Source organism: Labrus mixtus, chromosome 20 (genome assembly GCF_963584025.1).
Source record: "Labrus mixtus chromosome 20, fLabMix1.1, whole genome shotgun sequence".
Lineage (NCBI taxonomy): Eukaryota > Metazoa > Chordata > Actinopteri > Labriformes > Labridae > Labrus > Labrus mixtus.
Window position 1 is genome coordinate 11,976,114 of NC_083631.1, and position 26,695 is coordinate 12,002,808.

A 26,695-nucleotide genomic window follows, 5' to 3' on the forward strand; every position below is an offset into this window, starting at 1 on the left:
GTGGAGTTATAGACAGTAATATTCACAAACATTTTTGTGGGAAACGAAATGCGTTATAGTTATCAATGTTGTTTGTATTTCAGGGTAATTATATTTCTGCAATATCTTACATTTCATACTGTGTAATATTTATTTTATATTTCTGCAATATCTTACATTTCATACTGTGCAATATTTATCTTATTTTATATTTCTGCAATAATTTTACATTTCATACTGTGCAATATTTATCTTATTTTATATTTCTGCAATAATTTTACATTTCATACTGTGCAATATTTATTTTATATTTCTGCAATATCTTACATTTCATACTGTGCAATATTTATCTTATTTTATATTTCTGCAATAATTTTACATTTCATACTGTGCAATATTTATTTTATTTTATATTTCTGCAACATTTTACATTTCATACTGTGCAATATTTATCTTATTTTATATTTCTGCAACATTTTACATTTCATACTGTGCAATATTTATTTTATATTTCTGCAATATCTATTTATATTCTGTTATGCTACAACCTGTAAATAACTCCTACCATACATTGCCCATCCTACCTGAATGAGAATTCCTTTTTTTTAATTTTTCTTCTTTTGTTGTTTTTAGCTGTGGATGCTTGTATGTGTGTGCACTTTAAGGTGAAGCCAAATAATTTCGTTGTACAATTGTATAATGACAATAAAGACATTCTATTCTTTTCTATTCTAAATAGAATAAATGTGTCATCTTTATACTTTCTTTGATCTACTCCGTTTCATAGGGGAAATTACAGTTAATATTTTCGGGTGCAGAACCACTTAATATCTAATCAAATATGGTGCCATAGCCTATAGTTAAAATTATTCAGGGTAGTTTGGTGATACTTTAATTAGGCTATATAGTAATTGTATGATACTTTCAACTTAAAACATATGACGTCTTTTGGCATCCTATATTTTAGTCACAGCAACGTGAGATAGGTCGTCATAAGATTATCTTAAAAGTTCAGAGAATTGTTACTCTGTCTATACAGGCTTAGGCTATAAGCAGTTATATCTAACTGTTTGTTTTTTTTCATTTTCTAAACAAGACTCAAAATTGAAGCAAACTAAAAATAAATAAATTACATTTCAAAAACACAACTCCAAAGAGATGTTAATGCTCACAGGTGGATATGTAAATAAGCTAATGCATTGGTAAAAGGAAAAATAGCTCAAACAGTTTATGATATTTTGAAGAAACTTTCCCAATGAATTAGAAACTGAAACTGATATGCCCTTGTATATTTGATTCATTATTTATCTTATCTTCTTTATTTATTTTTTCTTATATTCAGTTCAGACCTCATGAATTGCACTTTAAGACATTGTCTTTTCATTTCTAGATGTTAAAATGATGTGCTGTTAATTATTGACATGGCAACTGTTTCCCTTGGCAATTCTGTGCAGAGTGTAAGATGTTAATGTTACCATGTTTGGTATTTGTTTTTTACATTTGTACATTTGCATGAAATGTTTAATAAAATAAATAATTTTTTAAAAAAAATAAGCGTATGCTAACTGTTTTAATAGTTAGCCACATCCGTTCAAATGATGTTGTGTTTCAGTGTCAAATAAAAAAATCTGCAATTCCATGTTTCAATATGTGTTAATGAGATAGGCTACGTTCAAACATAACCTGAAGTAAAACATAAAAAAATATATTCTGGAATGTTTTAAGTTTTGATAGCCTATTATTTCTAAAATACAGGGTTTCAATGCCACATAACAACTGCAGTGACATAGGGAGTTAAATGTTGACATTTACATGTGGAAGCTTTGCTTTCAAGTGATTAAACAATAAGTAAATAAGTCAACAATCATGTGTATCAAAATGTAAAAAAAAACAAAGCATTCATTATTTTATTTTTTTGCAATTACGAGAAAGTGGATTTCTTTTTCTGTTATCGTTAGAGTAGAGCTATTTTGATCCACTTTTATTTTTATTTTTTTACAAAACCTCATGTTGCAAGCAGATAATTTTGTTGATTTGATATTCCCCCCAAAATGTTAAAATCAGTGTGTTTAATAACCATCTATGGGGGGATTCAGATCTCTGTTAATAACAAGATAACAATGCCAACATAAACTCATATAGTTTCTTTATAATCAACTAGAGACAATTACACCATTACACACGATATTATCTTATTGTGAATTGGCTAGGTGAAGCTCATTTTTGATATTGTAAATATTTTGATTGATTTAATCTATAGAATATTACTCAAGTTGTATAAGCTAATGATGTAGTTTGAAATTTGAATATGTAATTTCTTCCCTAACAACAGCTATCAGATAAATGTATTTAAGTAAAAGGACCAATTTTCCCTTTGAGATGAAGTAGGATCATAAGGTAAAGGATCATTGAAAGTCACTTCAACTCCATTATTAGATACATACCTCATAATTGGGCGGTTGTGGATCAGCGGTAGAGCCAGTCATCTCTCAACTGGAAGGTTGGGGGTTCGATCCCCAGCTCCTGCAGCAATATGTCGACTGTGTCCTTGGGCAAGACACTTAACCCCGAATTGCTCCAGCTGCTTCGTCAGCAGCGTATGAATGTGTATGAATGGGTTATGTTACTTCTGATGGTCACTTTACATAGAAACCTCTGCCATCAGTGTGTGAATGGGTGGGTGTGACATGCGGTGTAAAAGCGCTTTGAGTAGTCAGAAGACTAGAAAAGCGTTATACAAGCTCAAGTCCATTTACCATTTAACTGTCATGCAGCGCTTCATATCCATCGATCAATAAATAAATGAGAAAAGAGCGGTTTCTTTTTCATGTGCATCTGTGCTTTTTATTGCAATAATAGATCTGCATGTTGTTGATATATATTTACACACACAGCATACATTTTCAATGATCAGAACAAAACAAGAACTTTGGACGATAAGCACTGAACACACGACATGAGAAAAAACCCCACAAATTAACCACTGACTGTCTAAACCTGGAATCTCACACATACAGACACATGCTAACGTTCAAAAGTACCAGCACACACACTCTGAACACATACAGCAGTTAGTTCTCCACACATGCACACCTGCCGACACAAAGTTCTAATGATGAACCCCCGATATAAGTACTAAAGGTCTTTTTGATTGGATGTTAGAAGTGCTGAATATTTTTTTAATCGTTAACACTGAGTTTGTCTTTGCGACACTAGCTCGACTGAACTGCACTGTACGCAACACAGACAGACAAGCCAACAATCCAACATACACTTTCACCATTACAGTAATGTAGTAATATTAACATCTCCAGAGAAATAGGGAAGAAGAATCATACTGATGTAGTGTGAAATAGATTTCAAACTGATCATTTATTGTCATCATATACTGTATTTCGTCTATATATACTATTTACATGAACAAGTTACATACTTTATATTTAAAGGGTTAACTTATACATAGAACAGCTTCTTCTTTTTGTTTACAGCCACAACACATTCACTAAAAGCCTCTCTGGATTCACATCTTAAATACTCAAAGGGCTCTGGGGTTTCGTGTCATTTTTGGAGGTTTTTCTGTTTATACGGCTTGAGTTTGTGATACATATCGCACTAACTTTAACAAGAGATATGCAACAAATACAACGATAGCTACAGCTGAAAACATACATGGCTTTTATTTTTATTTTTTTTTTTTACACACGATGCACAAAACAGCACTTTTTTTTTTACAATCATCTATTGCAATTTCTTTACAGATAACATGTTTGTAACAGTTCGACTGCTGTGATATGTCGATAAGGGAAGTCGACGACGACGACGATGATGATGAGTAAGAGTAAGGTGAGACAGTGATATTGCCCACGGAAGCATGCTTGGAAAAGAGGACATGTGTGTCTTGTCTTTGACCAGGTTAATAGACGGAGGGATGAATCGGTGGTTGGATGGACACAAGAGGAAGAGTTCTTCTTCTCCCCCTCCTCCTCTTCATTTTGTTTCATTGGTGTCATGTTGATTTGCTTCCTTCCTCTACTCATAGAACTTGCGATCTCTAGAAAACGTAAAAAGCAGAAGAAAGAGGAAAAGCGTGGATTAAGTTCCCTGTGGGTTGTGTTCCGTCTTCCCCCTCGTATTCTTCCTGTTAAAAAGAGGCACTCTTAAAGCTATCATCAACCTACTCCAATGTACTCACACAACACCACAACACTGGGCGGAGTCTTGATAAAAATAAGAAACGATGAGCTGGATTTAACAGGCTATAAAACAAGAACAGAGCCACAACATGAAACCATCACTCATCAATGTCTTGGACTGTTGTTTTAATTTTACTGTGTTATTTATCCTGTAATAGAAAATATTCTATACTTGTACACCATCACAAATTATTAACAACATTGTGAAGTCCTAAAGCCTTATTCTCCTCATCTACAAGGTTGCACTGGCTATTTGTTAAAAAATAAGAATGAATTTTATGTCTGTTTTAAATCAGTCATTAAACATGAGGGGCATACTAAAATTACATTTTTTTTTGGATTGCCTTGAGGACAATCCACAACTGTTTGTTTTGGGGTTATACATGAAAGTCATATGATTATATGGGGGGGGGGGGGGGAGGGGTTACTGCCCTTTGTGATGTCATAAAGGGAAAATCTACGAATAGCCTGGTTAAATTATCACCAAAGCTACCCTGAACACATTTTCTGAAAAGTGGAGCAGGCAAAAGACGGACAGACTTTTCTTATAATTGGGGGTTGCTAGACAGACTAAGGACACATAGTAGTGTTAAAATACATGGTAAAGTGTATTCTGCATAATATGTGACCTTTAATGTATGTATTCTTTTGCAATTCAATTTAAAGTTAGCATCTTTGTCAACAAGAGGCCATGGGGCCCCGATTATACATCATGTAGATCTATGTATTTCAGCCATGTGTGCACGTTTGCAAAGGGAAATATTTACTTAAAAATAAATAGCATTTGAGAAGTCAAAGATGAACAAAAACATCATATAAACTAACAACAGAAATGCGTTTGGTCATTTAGAGGTTTAGCATGTTTATCTGATGATTTGGTTGAAGTATATTAAAAATTATTCACATATCATAAAGTTTACCCATTTCACACAATTCTAGACAGCTTTTTAAAATTCCATCCTTATATCCTTTGTTTCTCCACAGATCCAGGGCTGGGCTCCCGGCAACAGCAGGAAAAGCCTGCTAGTGCAGATGTCTCTCTCCCCGGCAATGTTTTGGATTGTGTGATAGGTTTTATAGTTTTAGGTCAATATCTCAACCCCTTTTAATATGATCTATTTTACTCTGAAATCGTAATCAGTCAGATGCATGCAAGCTAATTATTGTGTCAGTAAGTTAAGTTTACTATGAAACTGCTATACTTAGTAATTAATGGATGTAAGAAGTCAGCTCTTTGCAGCAACTTGTGCTTGTGGTTTGTGTAATACAACACATTTACATTGAGTCATGCATTGATATCATTTTAGTAAATAATTGAAACCTAACCTAGACCTGACTAAACTAAAAACTACAACTGTAAAAGCTACATAGAACACTAATAAGAGTCACTAATGCTAACAAAATAACTCTAATGCTAATGCTAACCAATTCAATACATGCAGCATTGGGATTTTCATGTCACAGCTAAAAAGTCAAATCTAACACAACGTCAGCTGTAAGGGCAGGCTAATACTATGATACAATTATGATACAACATTTCACAATTCCATTTAAATGTTCATTTTGATAATGGATGAGATGTGAGATGGAAGAGCGTGGGGAAGGTTAAGGACTTGTTGGGCGAGGCTATGTAACTTCATAAAACATGATTCTCTTAAAAAATATTTGATTTGATGTTGAAGAAAAGACAATGATTTCTGTTATGGACCGTCAGTGCTTAAGTTATCAAACTTTACATAGATATAACTGAACTGATTGGAAGACTTCTCTCCCTCAGCAGTTACATAGCCTATAGTTACATAGCCTAGCTCACAACTTTAATTGCTGACATGATACAATTGAATATATCATGTAATAAATAAACAAAATATAACATTTATAAAAATCTTTTACCGCAATTAAACTTCTAGCCATTAAAAAAAAGGATGCTAAACTAATTGCTAACTGGTAAGCTACAGGTTCGGTAAGCCTAATCTTCATACTTGTCTTGATGCTTTGCTGTTGACCTTACCCATGCACAGCAAGAGCGACCGACGGTTTAAATTCGGATTTGATCGCCTTCATTCAACCTGGTGATTGCAAAATAAATCCATTTAAGTCAACGGTTAGTGAGAAGAGGCCACTGATTGTTAGCATTTTCTTCTCTGTTAGCCACATCTGCTTCCGTCAAAATAAATACCTATTACTGAGTAACATTGCTGAGCCATGTTGCAAGTATCTGCACATTAGTTCTGTAAATAATGTTTGTTTAAATGTATATACACAGTATGTGTTTATATAGCCGACAAAAAATGGTCTGAAGAAAACAAGCTGGCCAGGTAATAAGAGTGCAAACATAAAAATGCAGAAATGAAAATAAAAGAAAAGGGTTAAGGCTCATGTATAGACAAGCGATGAAAGGGAATTTGATTGGTGCAGAGCTTTGTACTCACGCCCCCTCGTCTCTGAGCAGAGACAGGAACTTGGTCACTCTGTAGGTCTCGTCCATCTGGAGAGAGCGAAAGAAGGCAGAGGGAGAAACAAAGAGTTGTAATATCATCTGGTAGAAGCCAATAACCCACAAATAGTGCCAATATCCTGGTCCACTTGCTCACAATCCAGTGTCCTTTTGAAACAACCTGCCTCCCTCAGATGAGGCTTATATGTTAAAAATGTTATTCTACAGGTACGTTGCAGCTGTAGAGAAATATGTAATGCTATTGTGATGATGCCAATGTGACTATTTGAATAAATGTTTAAAGGCTAATTTTGCAGATAAATGCATGCAGTTGTATTGGTTATTGTTATGGGTCACAAACTGGTTTGTTCTTACTCATGCACATATAACAGTCATGCTGTTGCCTTTCAAATTATGACATTTCTCAGTTGTTAAAATACAATAGAAGCACAAGGAGGAGCCTCTTATCGTGATTAAACATGACGTTCTATGTCTATGCCTTTTTTAACAATCAATTTCATATTCAATAACAAGCTGGGAGGAGTAATTCTATTTTCAAATGTTACATTTAGGTTTACAGTTAGGTAAATTAAGTACCAATAGGATTGTGTAAAACATATATATCCCTTTTGACCATGTGAATTCCTGTTATCTTTACTTTTGTATGTGCATCTTCATCAGTTATGAAAATTCTCTGATATATGGCAACAACAACAACCAGTGTGTCTAGTGTGTCACATAACAGCTGATGTCAGGCGCTTTTCTGAGTCGTTTCTTTCATGTCATGCTTCGGTGAGTCTTGTTTACCTGTAGCGACATCTCGATGAGCACCAGGAGCTTCTTGATGCCGATCCAGACTCTCTTCCCTTTGAGCTGTTGTGCGATGCTAGCCCGCTCTTTGTCTGAGAAGCTCCCCAGTAGCTACAGAAACAACACAGGCATTAGAGAGGTCTGCGGGTGAAATCATCCTTTTAATTAAGGGCATAGTAATTACAGTCAGAATGTTTTTATTTTCCTGCATACAACAAGGTTATGGAGTTAAATCTGGAAATGCCGTGCGTGTGTGTGTGTGTGTGCATGTGTGTGTGTGTGTGTGTGTGTGTTCAGTGCACATTATTCACATCTTTACCTTCAAGCAACCAATTAAGTGGCTGTGTGTGTCAGTGTCTTTGTGTGTTTGTTTGTGTGTGTGCGTGTATGTGTGTATGTGCGTACCTCTAAAGCGTCGACTAGCTGCTCCCCAGTAGAGATGTTGGGTACGTGGATGGTGGTGCTGAAGGCGTCCAACATCTCCATCTCCTGTAGCACATCCTTCCTGCTGGTGGTGCCGATGATGAGCAGCTTGCGACCCTGCAGGACACGTTAAATGACTCCTCGTTTAATTAGGTAACTATAAGATGAATAAAAACACACTTCCAGCATTTGATGGCAACATGTTAAGTTCTGATTCCAATATTCAGAGAAAGATTCAGACAAATTACAGTATTTTCTTGATGCAGCATAAAATGAGCACAGAAACAATAAATGAAAACACTTGGCAACAGACTTGATACCAAAAGAATAATCTGGGTAATAATTGATAGACAAGAGCCTTAAGCATTATGAGTGAAAACATGGGGAACAGCCGGGCTACCTCTGTTTATGTCATTTTGGAATTTCAGGTTCTTTATATATTTATCAGTAGCTAGCTCTTTCTCTGTGTTTACAGTCTTTATAATAAGCTGAGTCTAATCGCTCCTGTCCTCTAACTGTTAAGACAGTGGAATAGATTTTTTTTAAATCAAATTCTCTGCAAAAAGGCAAACAGCATTATATTAAAAACCAATAAAATGAAGTGTATAGATATTTAATGGGAGCTCTGGTGTTATATCTTCTCAGGATCGTCATCCTCCAAACAGAAGCAGTTCAACTCCCAAAAAGCAATAACAGGCTTTGATGAGTGAAATAGATGTTTGACATTACTTCTTTGTCTTTAATTGTTGTAATTTTATTTTTTTTTACAGTTGAGCTCTATGACCCAAAGGTGTGAGATAAATCACAGAAAACACTTGGCTGTATGTTTAATTCATTGTTAGTGTGGGTATTTTGTGCTTTATAGTAACATTGTTCATTGAACCTGACCTTTGGTGGAGCCTTTTTCAGCAGCACCAGCAGGGCCTGGAGGACCAGGTTGGAGAAACGAGGCCCGATGGGGACATAATCCAGCAGACGCTCAATGTCATCCACCACCACACAGCTGAGCTGGGACTTGTACGCATCATCAAAGACCTTTAAAAAAGGGGGAGGGAGAATCGAAGCGAGAAATGTTTCAAGGAAATAAAGGCAGGAAGGAATTAATGGACGGAAACAACAAAGGGAGGATTCCGTGTGAAAGGGAAGGAGTGCTTGAATAGAATAAATTAATTCCATTAGCTGTCACTTAACCCTTTTTCTTTTTTTTTACCTTTTTGATTGCCTGGCACTTGGAGATCTCGGAGTGTCCAATCATCTTGTCTGGAGAGCAGATCTTAATGAATGGGAACTCTGAGTCCTCTGCAATCTGTGCTGCCAAGGCTGTCTTCCCACTGTGGGGTGGACCTGTGGGGCGTATGACAAGGTAAGATTTACAGTCTGCTTGGGTATGTATGTGTATGAGTGAAGCTTGTCACTTGGGTGTAAGCTCTGGTGCCTCGAGTCATTTAGTGCCAATGAGCAAGTTCACTGTTTGAACACAATTTAACAAAAGGACTTTTTTCTCATTGCATTGTGCAGCTCTTTTTTTGTTTCATTGCAAGACTCTGTAGTATGGCATGTATAACATTAACACACACATTATTGGAATGGTGTACATCTTTGGATTGCTCTTATGATCTGGAATATGATGGTAATGTCAGGGACATAAAGAACAACCAAGAAACTGGATTAAACTTGCTGAAAGTCAGACATGAAAACACCAGCATTTATTCAATTATACACCATATTCGTCTAAATGGTGGATCGAGTGTGATAGTTTAGTGCACTTCACAGTAGTTTTACTGTATATTTAACTTCTTACCTTCCAATAACACAGCCACCAGTGGTGTGCGATCACTGTTCTTGGTCTGCTGCACCAGCAGCTCTCCGTCATCCAGGACATGAGAGACGGGATCGCCCCATTTGATGATACCGTTCATGATGTAGCTGGAGTAGTCTTCTGCATTTGTACCAAATGCCTGAATAAAACGAGGGGGGCATCAGAGGAATGTAACGCTGTGTTCTGCAGTACAGTGAATGTAAGAAAGGCGTGGTACATACAGGTTTGATGTCATTGTTCAGGGATCCCATGAAGTCGTTTCTGGTAACCCGCAGCTTCTCAGCCTTCTCCATGTCCACTTCCACTGTAGATGTTGCCTGGAAAAGAATGAACACAAACAAATAAGCAAAAAATCTACTCAGGAAAAGGATCATTCAGCCAGTTACACATATGAACTCTAGTTAACTCAAGCAAACGGAAAAGTTACTCAATGTTTTAACTGGCTGGAAAGAGCTTAAAAGTAAGAAACAACAAAAGCTGTAATAATAAGTGGGCAATAAAGGGGCAGCAGGAAGCTGGAAAAGGAAATATTAGAGCCTTGGATGGATATGCACCAGGTATTCACAAATAGAGACCATTCAGGACCGAAATCTAAAGTTAGAAGGAGGACATACTGGATGGTGCATTGTTGTCAGAGAAGCCAGCACATCCACATAGCATGTTTCCTTAATGTCTGATGAAATAGTAAGGTAATTTTTATGATTTAATTCAGTATATATCTTACATATTGCTCCTTTAAATCTTTTTATTTTGAAAAGTTTGAAGTTTTTTGTCTGTATCTGCGGGTTTTCAACACAAACTGGTCAAGTTGAGAGAATTCCAGTGATAGCAATACCATGCCGTGTATAGCAATTAAGGTCTGTTACAACCGTGAACAATGCAATTCTTTAGCTCAGCTCGATGGTAAGAAAGAGTTGTAATTGAAACCAGTTCAAAAGAATAAGATCATGTGCAAGACCAACTTGCAAACTTTTCTAACTGAAGAGCCACTTCTTGATTTATAGGAGTTATTAGTTGCACACATTGTTTTTTACTGCTCATTCCTACAGTTGCACATCTACTAATCCCTACGGTTCAGCTCTGAGTATGTGAATGTTTCAATTGACCTTGATATGTCGGTTCATAGCAGTGGACTGAGCAGCCCTGACCAGCCCCTCCAGCTCGGCACCGCTGTAGTTCTTGGTCTCAGCAGCCAGCTCCTTTATGTCGACATCCTCAGCGAGCAGGTCGAAGCTTCGCATCTTGTTGGTGTGAATGTTCAAGATCTGCACACGGCCCTTCTCATCAGGCAGACCTGGAGGTTAGACAATAAAGCAGCAAGGGACAGAGAAAGAAGAAAAGAGTCACAGGGGTGTGTATGAGAAGAAGGGTTAAAAGGAGAGAGGGAAATACGTAAAGAAATGAAATAGCAAAAGCTGTAATAAACATGTCAAAGGGAAAATATTCATTTAGCAGACGCTTTTATCCAAAGGGACGTACATCAGAGAGTAAGTACAACACAAGCAATGCACAGAGACAAAGCACAACATCGATGGCTGTTCTTGAGAGTTCTAGCATCAGCATAGAAACCCTCTTAAAATCGTTGTTATCAAACAAAATCATCATCATCATCATCATCATCAATAATGTCAAAAGGTTGTAGGTATTCATGAAAGAGCTGGGTGTTTAGCTTTTTCTTAAAGGTGCAAAGGGACTCTGCAGATCGAATGGAGTTTGAAAGTTGGTTCCACCACCGGGAGGCAACAGAGGACACGAGTCCAGTTAGCTTCTTAGGGTGCTGTTGTGAAGGTTGGATCAGACGCCTTTCATTGGCAGAGTTTAGTGGGCGGGATGGAGTGCCAACATGAATGTTTGTTTTTGTACATTTTCTATATCATATTAAAGTCAGTTTAACGACATATAATGTTTTCATACACCTCAAGCTGTCATCAGAGAATGAGCAGAGTAAGAATAAACAAGAAGAATACATTTATGGATAAGATTTACAAAAATAAAGTAATCCAATATATTCAAAGAAATACAGAATTCAAGGATTTTGTAAAAGATAACAAAGAAAAAGAAATAAACCAAAGGATGGAGAACATAAATTCAAAAAAAAGAAAAAAAAAAAGGTCTAAAATTGCTCACCAATTTCCATCTTGACCTCAAACCTGCCAGGCCTCATCAGGGCGTCGTCTATCAAGTCAGGCCTGTTTGTCATACCTGGAGATAAAGAAAAAGCAAATGTAACTGAAGAAAGCTAGAACTCATCGATGATGTGATGTCCCTGCGTTACAATAACCAGTGGGAAGGCATCTCTGAAGAAACAAATGTACATGAATTTTCACATGTAGTGACATCTGTACTCAATGTATCTTTATGTTAACAAAATTTAGCCAAAACCAAAAGATCGTATCGTTTAGAAGGTTTTTGTCGCTGCAGTTCTTAAATCTCATGAGGACGATCAAAATGTTTTTTAACTATAATGTTAACATCTGTTCTTTTATTTTTATTTCAATTTTTGGACACTAAAAACAACAAATCACACAATATTGGGTATCTGGAACTTCTGCCTTTGTCACATGTGGAACCCTTCTGGAGGGCGGGTGTTAACTTCTAGTTCTCTCATTGTTGGATTTGTCGTTGTTGATTGATAGCTCTGTCTTTAGCAGCATTACAATCATCATGGAATGTTTGACAGCAACTTTTTCTATCTCAAAGGACAACTACAAAGCAGCTGTTCACTGTGCATGTGAACACATTTCAAGTGGTGTCAGTGTCCCTTACAAATGATGACTGTTGAAAATTTCAGAATTCTACTGAGCTCTCGTCTGCTCACTCATTGGATGAAAGTATTCCAATTGAGATGTATCACTTTAATGTATCAGTGAATCTGTTCCCTCTGATGCTACTGACCGATAACCAGGATGTTGTTGAGCTGCTCCACGCCGTCGATCTTAGACAGCAGCTGGTTGACCACAGTGTCATGCACGCCAGTGCTGCTGGCGCCTGTTCCTCTCTGCTTGCAGATGGCATCCAGCTCATCAAAGATGAGGATATGAAGGCCGCTGTTGGCTCCCAACTGGAAACATTTTATAAAAAGGTAATTATTCCCTTTTTCTTTCTTTTTTTTTAAAACAAGCACAGATGTAGCTAAGGACACTGAGCAGCCTCACCCTTTTCTGCTCGTCCTCTGCGTCAGCGAACAGTTTGCGGATGTTGGCCTCAGACTCTCCTACATACTTGTTGAGGATCTCAGGGCCGTTGACGATCTTCGGCTCCCGGGCATTCAGCATCTTGCCGATCTGCCTGGCCATCAGTGTTTTACCACAGCCTGGCGGCCCAAACAGCAAGATACCCTTCACGTGCTTACACCCTAGAACAAAGAAAGACGAAAAAGACAGAAGGGAAGAGAGAGAGACAAGAAACGGAAGGACACAACAGTCAGATGTGGCACAGGAGGGGTGAAATAATTAAATAAAGAATTCAGATGAAAAAACAGCGTTGAGGCAGAAGAGAATAGTGGAAAATGAATGTAAGGGGGAAGATGTTTAGATGTTAAGTTATATGATTGCATTATGTTCTCAGAGCCTTATCAGAAAATCAGAAAAATAGCATGATATTGTCTTTGTGTGTGTAAGAAACTGGGTTCATACATTTATGGAAGAAAAAACCGCTGTTGCGCCTCGACGCACATTTAATAACTGTATATTGAGTTTTTCTGCATGTGGGAATATACTGTGAACAATTTTATTGTCCATGTACGTCCAGCAAACCCAAACGTTTGTTGATTTAGAGAAAACCCCACATCAAAAGAAAGTAACTGTATTACATGTACGCCACTCATGCAGAGAAAAGCAAAGACTTGTGGCAAATTGCGGATAGACGACTAAATGATAGTGGATATGGAGTAAAAAAATCTACAATAAAACAAGGTGATCAGGTATGTAAAGGTAAATATAAGAATAATAAAACTGAGTATTTCTCACCCATCTGCTCCACAATGTCTGGGGGAAACACTCGGGAAGCGAAGGCTCTGCGGAAAATGTCGGAGAATTCCTTGTCCAGACCTCCAATTCCCATCTTCTCAAAGTTCCAGTCTGGGTTGATGATTGTCTGTCGTGCCTCCTTAGTTTTTGCCTTACCTTTAAAAAAAATAAAAATAAAAATAAAGCAAAAATTATGTGGCCAGAAATTCACACATATTTATTTTAGTGATGCTACAACATGAAGATGAAGTGGATTATTTGGTAGAGAGAGAGTTCTAGACATAAACCACGTTTGAAGAGGTTATTTGATGTAACGGCTGGAGGTCTTTTCTGGTAATTCAATTACGTTTTTAAAACCATAACTAATAAGTGAAGTTGAATTTGGACGTCTCTCTCTTCCTTGGTAGAAAAAGGGAGTGGAGTCCTTTACAGATTACTCTAATGTGTTCTTACTGCCATCCTGTGGAGGAAATAGAAAATGGACTCTTATGTTGGCCCTCCTATTTGAGTTTTCTGATGCATAAACAGAATGGAAATATATCACTTTTCCTATTTCTATAAAATCATACAAAATAAAATAATAAAAAAGGGTTCTGACCATGTTGACCCCCCCCCTAATTAAATTAAATATTCTTCTTCATTTGATCTATCCTGAGGTCATCAAAGTTTGGGGAAATATTTCATCCCCCTGTAGTAACAAATTAGGAACATACCGACTAGTGTGAGGGATGAACTTTCAGCCTTCTCAAAAACCACCTGGCTGTTTCCCACCATCAGCCCGACATCAATCTGTCAGAGATAAAAGAGTTGATTCAAACACAAATGCTTCACCGTGTGTTCCTGTGAGCTTCTCATCATTTAGAAATGGTAGCCTACGTATGTTAAAAACCAGCTGGAAACGGTATCTCAACGATCTGTGGAATAATAATGCACTGTGGTTGCTATGGATGAAACAACAAGGGTAAAAGAACCAACATTGATTAAATGCATGAGAAAATGTGGAAACTATCAAAATTCCAATAAACATACAGTACATGTAGTACGTCTTAAACAAAACAAAACAAAGAATTTATTTCCTCCGCCGACTGAGATCAAATTCTGGTTTTGTTCTTTACTTCTGTTATTCTAAGTATTCCAAAAATGTCTTTTTTGAATCTGAAGTGTGTTTTTCTCAACATTTGCACATCTGCGGCTGAATGTGTCCGTCAGGGGCCACCATATTTAATGTGCATGAATAAATAATGAGCCTAATGCAATTAATTGAGGCTAGGGACACTCCTCTTTACCACAGAGACATGCGTATATAAGGTTGAAAATGTTATTCAAAAGTGAAATGAATTATTAATCAGGAGACATAACGTAGCAGGAGTGAATGGCAAACCCAGATTCTCTTGGAACCTTTACTATTTAAATGAAAAGGTTCATCATCACGTTTGTCAGCGGTGTTTCGTTGTATGACGGATGTACTATGTGAACAAGACAGGATAACTTATCTGATGAAAAATAACGATTAGAGAAAGTGGTTTTATTACAAACTGAGATCTTGCTTATAAAGGTTTGTATCATAAATCACTCAAACCACATAAATAACAAGGTACCAGGTACCTTTTGTTTCTTCCCAGAAGCTGGTTCTCCTTTGAGGATGCTGGCGTCCATGGCCTCGATATCCTTCACCATCAGGCCAAACAACTTGTCACAGAAGCTAAACACCAGCTGAGAAAGCGAGAAAAAGCAAGAGGATGTTAAAACACATATACACCAGAGGGCAAAATATACACTATCATGTATGATTGTGTCCCATCTTTGCATTAATATGTGTAGGTGTGTGAGTATGTGTGATGTGAATATGAACCTGCTGGGTAACAGAGAAAGCCTGGTTGTTGAACTGTTGGATAAACTCAGCAGCCATCTTGTCGGAGTCGTAGGGGGAGGTGTCAGTGCTCTTCTTTTGCAAGAAGTCGATTTCGATTGTCATCGAGCCGATGCACTGTTTGGACTTATCAAAGTTGTAGTTGGCCACTGAAAGACAGACAGGCTTTTAAAAAAAAGTCCATTACAACAAAAGAGCCTGCCATGTTCTGTTGTATTAACGATCATTCACAGCGACCAAAATGATTATTTACCTTCCACCTCTTGGCCAATGGAGAGGCCGGCCCATTTCCTCTAGATAGGGGGAGGACAGATTAGGAAAAACTCAGCACCATAAAGACAAATACAAATATCAATGTGTGTGCAAGTGTTTGTATGTGTGTGTGTGTGTGTGTGTGTGTGTGTGTGTGTGTGTACCTGCGGAAGGCTGAAAGCGATGCTTCCAGGTGCCACAGTGTGGTGGGTCTTTACTGTAAACACGAACTTGTGGTTGGGTGTGGTCTTCACAGTCACATTTCTGAAGAGAGAGAGAGAGAGAGAGGAGACAATTGAACCCTGGTTATAATGTTTGTTTGTTTGTTTTTTAGCATACGAGGGTCATTGACATGATGACTATGTCCAATGTAATCTTTGTAACTTTTGCTGAAACCAATTCATCTTAAAATATAACTACCTTATATATTCTTTTTTTGGGGCTTTTTGGGCCTTTAATAGAGAGACAGGACAGTGGATAGAGTCGGAAATCAGGAAGAGAGAGGGAGTAGGGAATGACATGCGGAAAAGGGAAAAGGAGCCACACGTGGGACTCAAACCTGGGCCGCCCGCCTGGAGGACTATAGCCTCCATACATGGGCACCAACCACTGTGCCACCAGCGCCCCTACCTCATATATTCTAACTATTCTTTCTTATTACTCTAAAGGGATAAAAGCTGCAATAACATACTTTTTATCCTTTAGCTTGCATTTTAGCAGATAATTGCCTTTATGATCCAGCTGACATGAAGCAATGTTTTCATTTAATTAGAGCTTTGCTGCCAACCCCTTGTCAAATAAAAGCCCAATAATAGGTCTCAGCTTTGCTCTTTATTTGTCTCCACCACCTACTGATGAGCTTTATGGATCAGTTAGTTGCTATGTTCTTTGTCTGTCTGTTCATTGCCGATCGCTGCCTGATGAAACAAAACTGAGGTAATGACCAAAAAATAAAAAAAAAGCACATGCATGGCTTGCACATTTCTGTATGTATAACAAAAAAGACAACACTTCTTGTTTTAAATTGTTTTAAATGAAAATATAGTGAGGACTAGCTTTATCTTTACCTTTCAGATTTAGCATAGATTTAGCTACTCTGCTCCAGGTCATGTCTCAGGAGGTGAGGTGTGTTTACGGACCCTGCAGCACGATGTATTGGTCTTTTACTCGAGGATTTACTGGGCAGATTTAATTGGTTGATACTTGACAGTTACTAGGATATCAGTATCTTCTATTCTGCAAGTGAAGCAGTTTTATACTGAGCTTGTGAAGAGGGTTTGTTGCAGTCTGCTTCACACAGAACAAAAACCCATCTCTGAAAGGTTGATGCTTTTGGAATGTATTCCACTGCTAGCTCCTTTATTTAGGGTTAGGGTAACCCATTTCAAAGATTCAGACCTTGCAGGTAGAGGCCACTGAGGATGATTCTTTAAGCTATAACTGGATAACATCTTTTAGCAGAATATGATTTTCAGCATCCACTCATACCTATGAAAAGTGATAAAACTAGAATATCTGTTTGGTGTCATTCTAACAGAAAAAAAACCTACATCACTGCTCGGTGGTTCTGAATGATAAAGACAAGGCTGCAGTTGCCATGGCAGTAGAAGAGGAGGACTTTCTCAGGTCACACATTTATTTTAAGCACCGTCATTTTTCAAATGTGTTCACGTTGTTTAATGAGCCTTAGTTTGCAAGAATACTTCTGTACATGCACACGTGGTGCTGCAGTGAGCATGTAGCAATCCTTCTGATAACACTTGTCTGTCAGCAGGTCAATCACATCTCTGTTTTTTTCATTTATATTTTTGTATCGGCACAAAGAGATAAAAGCACCCAGAGGAGTTAAAGTTTATGAATGCTTATCATGCTGCAGTGTGCAAAAGGCTCCTATTTGTACAGTGACACAAAACTGTCTGACAAGACAAACAACACAATGTAGACATTCAATGAAATCAATGTGCTTTGCAGCTTACAGCTTGCCCTGGTGATGCAAAGGTAAAAAATAGCAGAAAATGACTTTCTTTCTTTGGATCTATGATTGATGGCAAAGTGGGTGATAAGGTAAGTGTGTGGTTGGATGGATGAGAGAATGATTGCAGAGATGCTTGGCTGTTTCATGTCTAGATTTGACGATAGAACCAAGAGAGTTAGTTTATTTATTTAGAGGAGCGAATGGGTAAACATGCAGGAAACGGCTGATTGTCAGAGGGGAATCGAGGGCCCCTTCAACCCGAAGCAAGCTACACCAACTCAGCTAAAGTGGCGTCTTGTAGAAAATATTTTTTTCCATAAAATCCTATGATTAGCAAAGATTAGTAAATCTGCACAAACCTTATTCACCTATGTCATCTCAAGAGGCAACAAGAGCTTACGGTTTGAATTAGTGTTAATTTCCATTTAACTTAACATTATTTTACTTTATTTACGTGACTTAGAACCACAAGGAAAGGGTATGAAGCAACACATACTGAACATACGGTAGTAACAGGACTCATATTCTTATTTCAAAGATTTTATTTTTGGGCTTTTTGTGCCTTTAATGGATCGATAGGACAGTGGATAGAGTCGGAACTCAGGGAGAGAGAGAGAGGGGAGTGACATGCGAGAGGGAGGCCACAGGTGGGAGGTGAGCCCGGGCCGCCCGCTTGAGACGACAGCCTCCATACGTGGGGCGCGCGCACTAACCACTGTGCCACCAGCGCCCCTTCTTATTTCAAACTAATTAAGATACACATCTCAAATATTGTTGTCATCACACTTTGTTCAGAACAGTGGGAAACCACGCCCAGGGATTATGACAACAACTGTGTATCTTGTATTTAAAAATGTTTTGCCGAGGTTTAGTATGGACATCCAACATCATAACATTATATATATATGTATTTAACAATGGATCAGCATAATAGATCTCCTTTAAGTGTGTAGGATAGAAATGTTTAATTTTCCTGTAAGAAAGAAAAGCAGCTGATACTACAGATTTGATAAAAAATCATAATTTTATCCTTATTGAGTATGCCTGCAAATCGAATTATCAAACAGATCACAGCTTATACAGGCTGATAAGATTGACTGCGACCTTCTGGATGTATGATTGATGACATGTTGGATGATAAGGTGGGTGGGTGGTTGGATGGATGAGAGAATGACTGCAGAGATGCCTGGCTGTGTTCCTAAATGGATTAACTCAAAGATGACTCTGCAATAATGAACACTCACTGTCCTGACTGCAGATCCTTCTCGCTCACCACGGCACAATTAGTCAGTGACAGCTCATCTGTCGGGCATCTCGCCGCTTGCATAGTCTGTAAAAGGAAAGAAAAGAGGAGGAGGAGAAATGGTTAGCTATGTAATAAGCATTTAAAGTATTGCATTGGAGAGCTTTTCTTGATGTTTTAGCCTTTAGATTTTTTACTGAACATGTTTCCAAAGAATGGAGAGATCAAGATGATAAATTTAACGCGTAACAGTGTAAGAAACACAAATGTGGCAAAAGCTGTAATTCTACAAGATGTTACTTGTTTTCTCCTACAGTGGGCAGATGGTCATAAAATAAGTGAAGCAAAATACAAGCATTGTGTCAGTAGTTTTAGATTATTTGTAACTCCCCCACTGAAACAAAATGATTCACTCTTTGTGGACAGGAGTCAGGATATGTGCAGCACCAAATACATGAATTAGAGGTAGTCTTTTTCTTAGGATTTTAAAATCAACAACAATCCAAAGATGATTGAATATATGCCAAAGTTGGTGAATTCAACCATCCATTATCTGTGGCCATTCCATTGTACACAGTTAGTCATTGCAAGCTGGCAAACCTTAAAAACAAAGTTCCCTCTGCCTACAAAAATGAGTTAAATCAACTCAGGGTAAGGATTGAATGGAGGCAAGAACAAAGTTAGAGTCAACATCTGCATCCTGCCAAACAATCAGAAAGCAGCTTCAGGAGAAACTACAGCCAGTAATACTGAAGAGGAGATGGATTACTTTGTCACCAATGAATTCCCAAAGTGTGTAAAACAGTGTTACTGTAGGAATCAAGCTGATTGAAGCCGATCAAGCAGAGAAGTGAGCGATGTAATCACCAGATGGTCAGAAATAGATAAAGTGGAAATTAAATGTCCCATCTGTGTAAGTTTCCTATGACTCAGGGTGGACAAAAAGGACATATAGCAGGAATAGTGTGTACTTTATTTTGTAAAATATTGACAGTTTGTGTTTTTTATTCTCCCACTCCCACTCAAAAATCCAAGCAATTAATGCAATGAGACTTTATTTTCCTGGCATGATAAAACAAGTGTAACATGTTTCAATTGTATAAACCTTCCAAGGGCACCTTACTATGCTTTCATTATAAGATGAATTGAAAATCATTTTCTAGTACAACAGTCTCTGAGCACAGAAGAAAGGTGCAAAAACCCCACTGTGACGTTCAGCAGATAGAGAGGTTCCAATGCACACCCCAGGAGCAAATGAAGTGGTAACCATGGTAACTACATTGAGAAATCGGGCAGAGCCTGAGAACATAAACCAGGCTGTAGTGCCGGCTGATTCATCACAGGATTGAACATTTCTCTCCCTCACAGGCGCAGAGGTTACACTGCCACAAATGGTTTTAAGTCATTTGCGCCAGCGATGCTTCATGCATTAAAAACCACAGACCAACAATCACTGTGTACACTGAAAGGTCACCTCCCCAGTGTTTTCTATTTACTGGTGTTGGGAACAGCCATGTGTTAGACAGACTCTGGACACACTGGTAATCTGTCTTTAAAATCTTCTCAAGTCTGTCAACCGATACTGGTTGGGAATCCTCACTTTAAAAGCACATCTAACTTGGACACATATAAGAGTCAAGAAATAAATTGACACATCCCTGTTAAAAAAATGATTTTCATACTGTGTCAGAGTGACTTGGATTTACAGGCTAGCCTGTCATCTTTTCCCCATGAACTCTGTCTGAAAATAACCTGGTCATTTTTTATCTATTTGTCCTCTGCCCCTTATCCGTGGAGAGCCCCTGTTTCCTTCACATAATTTTTCTACTCTTGACTCTGTGCAGCACTTGGCTCATTCTATTAACCCTTCAAGAAATACATTTGGACACCAAAACACCTGACTGGATCTTATCTGGAAAATGGAAATTAACTTTGATATGAATGTTAAGGTAAGTACTGCTTCAAAGAGATGTAGTGTCCAGGTGCCCGTTCAAGAGCTTTTCAACCAATAGTTCAATAATTACATTCATTTCATGAATATAGAAAAACTGTGTTTCATGTTTGCACAGTTGTATCAGAAGTGTCTCCATGTACCAGGTTGCATTGCATGCCAGGAGCAATAGTTACCTCCCCACTGCTATATCCACGCACATGCCATTTCCTTATCATGTTCTGGATTGGAAGCTCAAAGCTCTTTTCACAGCTTCTCAATTGATCAGCAATCAGAGAAAATGAACAGTGGAAGTCTGGAGGGACAATGGGCCATATAAGTAAACATAAAAAAAGTTATTGGAGCCCAGCTAGAGATAGATAACAGCTAACCTTAGTATTCAGAAAATCCTAAATGTAGCATGCCTACAAAGTAAACAGAATGGGATCTGATGTATTACGTTTCGTCAGCAGATGCTAGGAGATTGAGACAGTGTCAAGAGATTAAAAGAAAGAAACTATATCACATTTCTACACAGGCTGTGTTTCTATTTCAGACAATATGAAGACAGCAGATACTGAGAAATAATCTGGGCAGACAGACAGACTGGTGGAAAACACTGCAGTGTTGGCACTGAGCCAACATCCCCTGCTCCCCTGAAGTGTGGCCAGGCAGTGGTTAAACAGAGCAGGACCTCAATACATAAATGGACCAATCACATGAAATAAATATACAATCTTTTCCCTATTGTGTCTGGAGTTACAATTATTTCCCCCAAGAGGATTTCATCATGGAGTCAGGATTGATATTCGATTCTGTTTCGATTTTTATTACCAAAGAGAATCATTTAGTCAGTCATTTTATCAACCGACTTATGCATGGCTGTGAAACAACAGGTACCATGCAATCTATAATCCTTAAAAAAGAAGTGCAACAACAAACCTGTAAAGTAAACCTATTTTACAAAAGGCTCTGGCTCTGTTTCATTTCATAAGGCCAACAGAGCAGAAACCTTTGGCCAACAGCTGCAGGCAATTTGAATCATGGTGTGATATTTGTATGTGTTTTAAGCTAGCTCAGCAAAAATACTGGGTTGCAATTATCATTTCAGCTAATTCATGTACAGTAGATTCTCACCACTGATTGTGTCAGTAAATTGGCAAGCGCAAATTACTTTATTAGCTAAAATCACAAAGCACCAATCACCAAGTTCATCCTGTGAATCAAAGTTACAGCTAGCTGGATAACCTCAGTTGACATGTTCATCAACACTGCTGATTGGCATAACACTATCCAAGTGGTTATATGTAATTTAGGTAGCTTGCCAAGTCTAGGTTCCATGATGCTAACTCATGTAATTTGAATAAAATACATTATTGACCTTATCCAAAAATAACTAATTTAGCTAGCTAGCTCTAGTGTAATGCCATGTCATCAGTCTGGTGTTCATAAGATCACTGTTTTCTCTCGTGCCCAGGATGCTTGCTTTGCTTCTTGAAAGTGCAGGCAACAAGATTCTGACTTAGTTTAATTAATACCTACTTTGGAGTTTTTCTGAAATTAAACATAATGGATTAGATATTATTTAAGTGATTACATTTGACTCGTGAAAATGAACCAAAACAGTAAAGCTGAGTGTCATAAAATCAAAACAAAGAGCCAAAAGAACAGCAAAGGTCTGCAAAGCTACTGTAAAGGAGTATTCCCAGTGAAGTGACCATTTTCTATGAAAATGTCACTGTGTACAACCCCTCTGAAATGACCACAGTAAATTAATCCATTGTTGTAATCAAAAAGTAATATTAATATTGCAGCTTTAAAGATTCCATTTCAATGTAAATTCCAGGAACACTGAGAATACATCCATTGATAAATCAGTTGTCTGTGGACCATATCTAATTTTAACTGGTCAACCTACAGTTGTCTTAACAAAACAAAAGATCTTTTTTTTTATCATTGTTCATAAGAAAATTGATTTTTACCAGAAGCTCCTTGCACATAAATAAAGGGGAATTTAGAGGTCTAAGTGTGGTTGCAGGTATCCTAAATATAATTAATGTCCACAGTGTAGTTCTATCTAATCTAAATTCATTTGCAACAATCAAATATAATCACTTGTTTCTCGTTGACCATTTTCTCTCAAAAATCTTTAACTCAAACTTACTGACAACAATTCTCTCTAAATGAACAAAATAAATACAGGGTACAACATGATAAAACCTTTAGTGGTAATGGATATATGGGAAACATTTCTTTACCTAGGACATGGCAAGAAAACCAAAGAGCTGAAAGAGAGAGCAGTAAAGAGCAAGAGCATCATAAAATACTTGGACTGAAAAACACAAGCTTTCCATGGTTAACCGAAAACAGCATCTTAACTAGGTTACCTAGAAAGCAACTGGGTAACCTAGAAAACTGAATATCAAGCTTTATAACATGGTTTATTTAAAACCCAGAGTAAGCCAATCAGGACTGTTCAAATTCATTTTTCATACTGTATCAGCTTCTGTTATCCCTTGTAACTGCTATGCCTCTACACTGATGACACACTCCTTTGTCACCACATGAACAAAGGTAAAGAGATAGACCTGAACAGCCACTCAGGGTTACATTTTCACCAAACTAATATTTGTGTTACCCTTAATGCCCTGAATATTAACCCTTATCTAATATGTATCATCTTAGATGCCAATAAAACTGTTTCCTGGATTTATTCTGTATAACCTGCCAATTAAATAAAAAGGAGGAGCTCCTACAGGATCAAATGAAGTGTGCTCTAAGTTGCACAGTGACAGGAGAGGCGATCAATGGATGTTAACAAGCATTTTCATTCAGTCATAATATGACACCAACTTTACATTGCAGCTCATTTACTGGTTGCAATGGTGCCAGATATTCTAGGGATGCTGCTACATGTATAATTGCCTTTTTCCTGAGGTGCTAGCCAGCTATCCAGCCTACAGCAGGGGGCTGAAAGCAGTGACGGACATCCTCTAGACAACCATGTTCAGTCAGTGAGCTACAGACAGTCAGCACGCCAGCGGGTAGAAACAGCAAATACATTCCACATGACCAGGAAGACGGCAGCTCGTTTGGAAAGTTTAACTGGTGTGTATCCATACATACCTTGAAAAATATTACGACCTTGCGGGCGCCAGCGTAGGCAAGCAGAGAGGAAGCACAGAAGACAGTATTTGAGACGGAGGGCGACTGAGTGCAGCAAGCTGCTGAGGCTGAGTTGGGAAGCTTTGTTGGCTTAAGACAGATGCATTCAACATGCATTCACATGTATGGATTTGACAGTGCAGGCCAGGCTATCACTCATATTGAGAGATTACCTGGGATGGTTTGTTTTGCATGCAGACCAGAGTTGGGGTTACCTTGGATTGATTGAAAACCAACCAAAATTCAAATTTTATAAGCAAAATTGTCTCTTTTGACACCGAACCTTCTATCTTTTCTTTTCCCAATTCTAATGTTAACAGAAATTTTCAAGATGCAAACTTAACCCCAAATCTGAAAGTGGAATGATTGGAAGCCATATTCAGAGTGCAATGCCAAACATACTGTGATTTGTTAATCATAAGCATATATCTCTTTCCCACATTAAAGCCAAAGTACCAAGTGTTTTAGTGTGGTAAGAGACATGAATACAGGAGAATGAAATCTGGTGATTCTGTTGTCAAATGAGTGAATGCTAATTGTTAATGGATGAGACTAAAAATGGACTTGGTGTGACCACACTGGGAATGGGGACTCTAACTGTGGTTTGCCCATATTGTAATTAGATATCACATTTCATGGAATAAATCAGTTAACCATGGATACATTAATTTCAAAGCCCGTCATTTGTGCAACAACAGAATTGAATTCCCCTATAAGGTGCAATAAGGACAGTGATTCAAACTAGTAACGCTGCTTTCATTGCTCGTCTAATGTTGTATTACTGTGCCTGAGACTGGGTCTGCAAGCATTACCTGACATGCTCAAACAGACAAGACATCACAGTTTTAGGGACAATATCAGCAGAAAATACATGGTATTAACATCAGTTGTCTTGCATGAGTTCCCTGTTTGACAGTTCCTGAGCAGAAATGTAGTAACCTTGACCTAAAGATAGCTCGTTTTACTCATGAGTACCAGCATAGAGATACAAAAATATCCTTGCAGGAGCTGAACAGGGTGAAAAACATTATTATTTAATATTAAAGAAATGCCGAGCATCCGTGTATCATGAATACCTGAAGGTACTCGGTTCACATAGTACATACTGTAGATATCCACAAACAATAGCACAAAGATTGATACCACTCTCATGTGTGTACAGTACAGTGACGTTGGGTAGCTTAGCTTATAGCATAGAGACTTAAAACAGCTAGCCTGCCTTTGTTTAGATCGAGTGATCCGTGTCGATTGAACATTCTTTGGTGGTATTCGTAACTTCCTGTAGTCCCAACTAGTATCTTGTCAACTTGTCCTGATCCAGCACAAGCAAAAACCTGGAAGATTAGCCAGATACTTAGCGAATATATTGTATTTAGATTTATGCCTTATAAAAGAGACCCTAACAAAGATTAAGAATAAATTGCTGAAATACTCAAGAGGATTGTGCAGTATTGGGATTATCTGTCTTTCAATAAATCAACCAGTTTTTTAACCCGGCTTCATTCCAACTTTCTACCTTTCTTTCTTTACTTTGTTAAGGTTAGAGATATATAGTATCTCAAACCGTCTTTCTCCTTTGAAGAAAATGTGCCTTGACAGTAGCTTTTCTGAAAAGATGATAAAAAGTGTTATTTGTTTGCTATACTTTGACAAAGTACTTCAACATCCATCTGTGTTTGGTCTGGATTGCTGTTATGAGAACATGTGTTCCTTTGAGGTGCTTCAAGGTCACATTTGCTTTTATTTCTTTCAAGGATGCTCTTGTGTAGCAATCCTTTCATACTTACTGTTAGCTAAAGTTATGTGTGCTCAGAAAAGCTGTATTTTCAGCACTTTCGCTCAGAGACTCCCTGCTCACAAAACATCAACTCCAACAACTCTTTCAGTTCAGTGGGTTATATCGACCAGCGCTCTCTGCACCTCCTGTCTGTTGACTATAATCGTGAGTTCCCAAGGTTGGAAACCATGTTACTCTCTGTTGAAGAGAAAACACCACACCATTAAGCGCATTCATTTTCTCTCCGTTGATTTTTTAAACATAAATCTGCAAAATCAAAAGGCGAAATAGCCACTTCCAGTGTCACCTCTCCCTCCCACTCTCTCAGTATTCATCTTATTCTAGACCATCCCATTAAATTATTCATCCTGTTGTGCCTCAGGGGGGTGTATCTGTTCAGATGTCTGCAATCGATGGTGAAGATGCGGCTGCAGCATCAGAGCCGAGGATAGCATGGTATCTGTAGCTCTCTGGTGAGCTGGACTACAAAATGACTTGTAAAGACCTTAGTATGTTCTGTTTTTTTAATCAAATAGTAAATATATCCAATGTTCCAGGACTTTTTTTGTTTTAATATTTAAAGCAATCTCTTAACACGGAACATTTGTAGTGATGAACACACAAAGAACTATAGCTAACTCTTTACAGCTCCTCAGTTCCAAGGGCTTATTATTGTGTTTAAGGTATTTTATATCCTAGCACACAACTGTTCTCACACATACTATAAACTATAGTGAACAGGAGAAGTAAACAGTCTCTTGGTTTCTCTTGGTAACTCTTAATTCTCTCTAATGACCAGTAGGGGAACCACTGGTTCCAAAAAGAAGTTTGATTGTTTGAAAGAAGAAGACAAA

The 26,695-nt window shown here is 37.8% G+C and overlaps 1 protein-coding gene across 3 annotated transcripts in view; it reads right to left on the reverse strand.

The window, feature by feature from the left end:
• Positions 1-2,796: 2,796 nt before the first annotated feature.
• LOC132953948 (vesicle-fusing ATPase) overlaps positions 2,797-26,695 on the reverse strand; it is a 36,003-nt gene continuing 12,104 nt past the window's right edge. Inside the window, exons 2-22 of one of the 3 annotated variants that reach the window (XM_061026337.1) lie at positions 24,026-24,043; positions 18,971-19,056; positions 15,916-16,015; positions 15,753-15,792; positions 15,482-15,648; positions 15,235-15,342; positions 14,343-14,418; positions 13,630-13,785; positions 12,817-13,016; positions 12,557-12,722; positions 11,789-11,863; positions 10,768-10,955; positions 9,883-9,978; positions 9,644-9,800; positions 9,053-9,186; positions 8,731-8,877; positions 7,825-7,959; positions 7,417-7,530; positions 6,605-6,660; positions 6,184-6,241; positions 2,797-4,030 (exon numbers count right to left, since the gene is read on the reverse strand). In XM_061026337.1, coding sequence (XP_060882320.1) covers positions 6,211-6,241; positions 6,605-6,660; positions 7,417-7,530; positions 7,825-7,959; positions 8,731-8,877; positions 9,053-9,186; positions 9,644-9,800; positions 9,883-9,978; positions 10,768-10,955; positions 11,789-11,863; positions 12,557-12,722; positions 12,817-13,016; positions 13,630-13,785; positions 14,343-14,418; positions 15,235-15,342; positions 15,482-15,648; positions 15,753-15,792; positions 15,916-16,015; positions 18,971-19,056; positions 24,026-24,043 — 2,250 coding nt within the window. In that variant the 3' untranslated portion in view covers positions 2,797-4,030; positions 6,184-6,210. The remainder of the gene's footprint in view (positions 4,031-6,183; positions 6,242-6,604; positions 6,661-7,416; positions 7,531-7,824; positions 7,960-8,730; positions 8,878-9,052; positions 9,187-9,643; positions 9,801-9,882; positions 9,979-10,767; positions 10,956-11,788; positions 11,864-12,556; positions 12,723-12,816; positions 13,017-13,629; positions 13,786-14,342; positions 14,419-15,234; positions 15,343-15,481; positions 15,649-15,752; positions 15,793-15,915; positions 16,016-18,970; positions 19,057-24,025; positions 24,044-26,695) is intronic. The other 2 variants (XM_061026339.1, XM_061026338.1) reach the window with 2 other exon arrangements.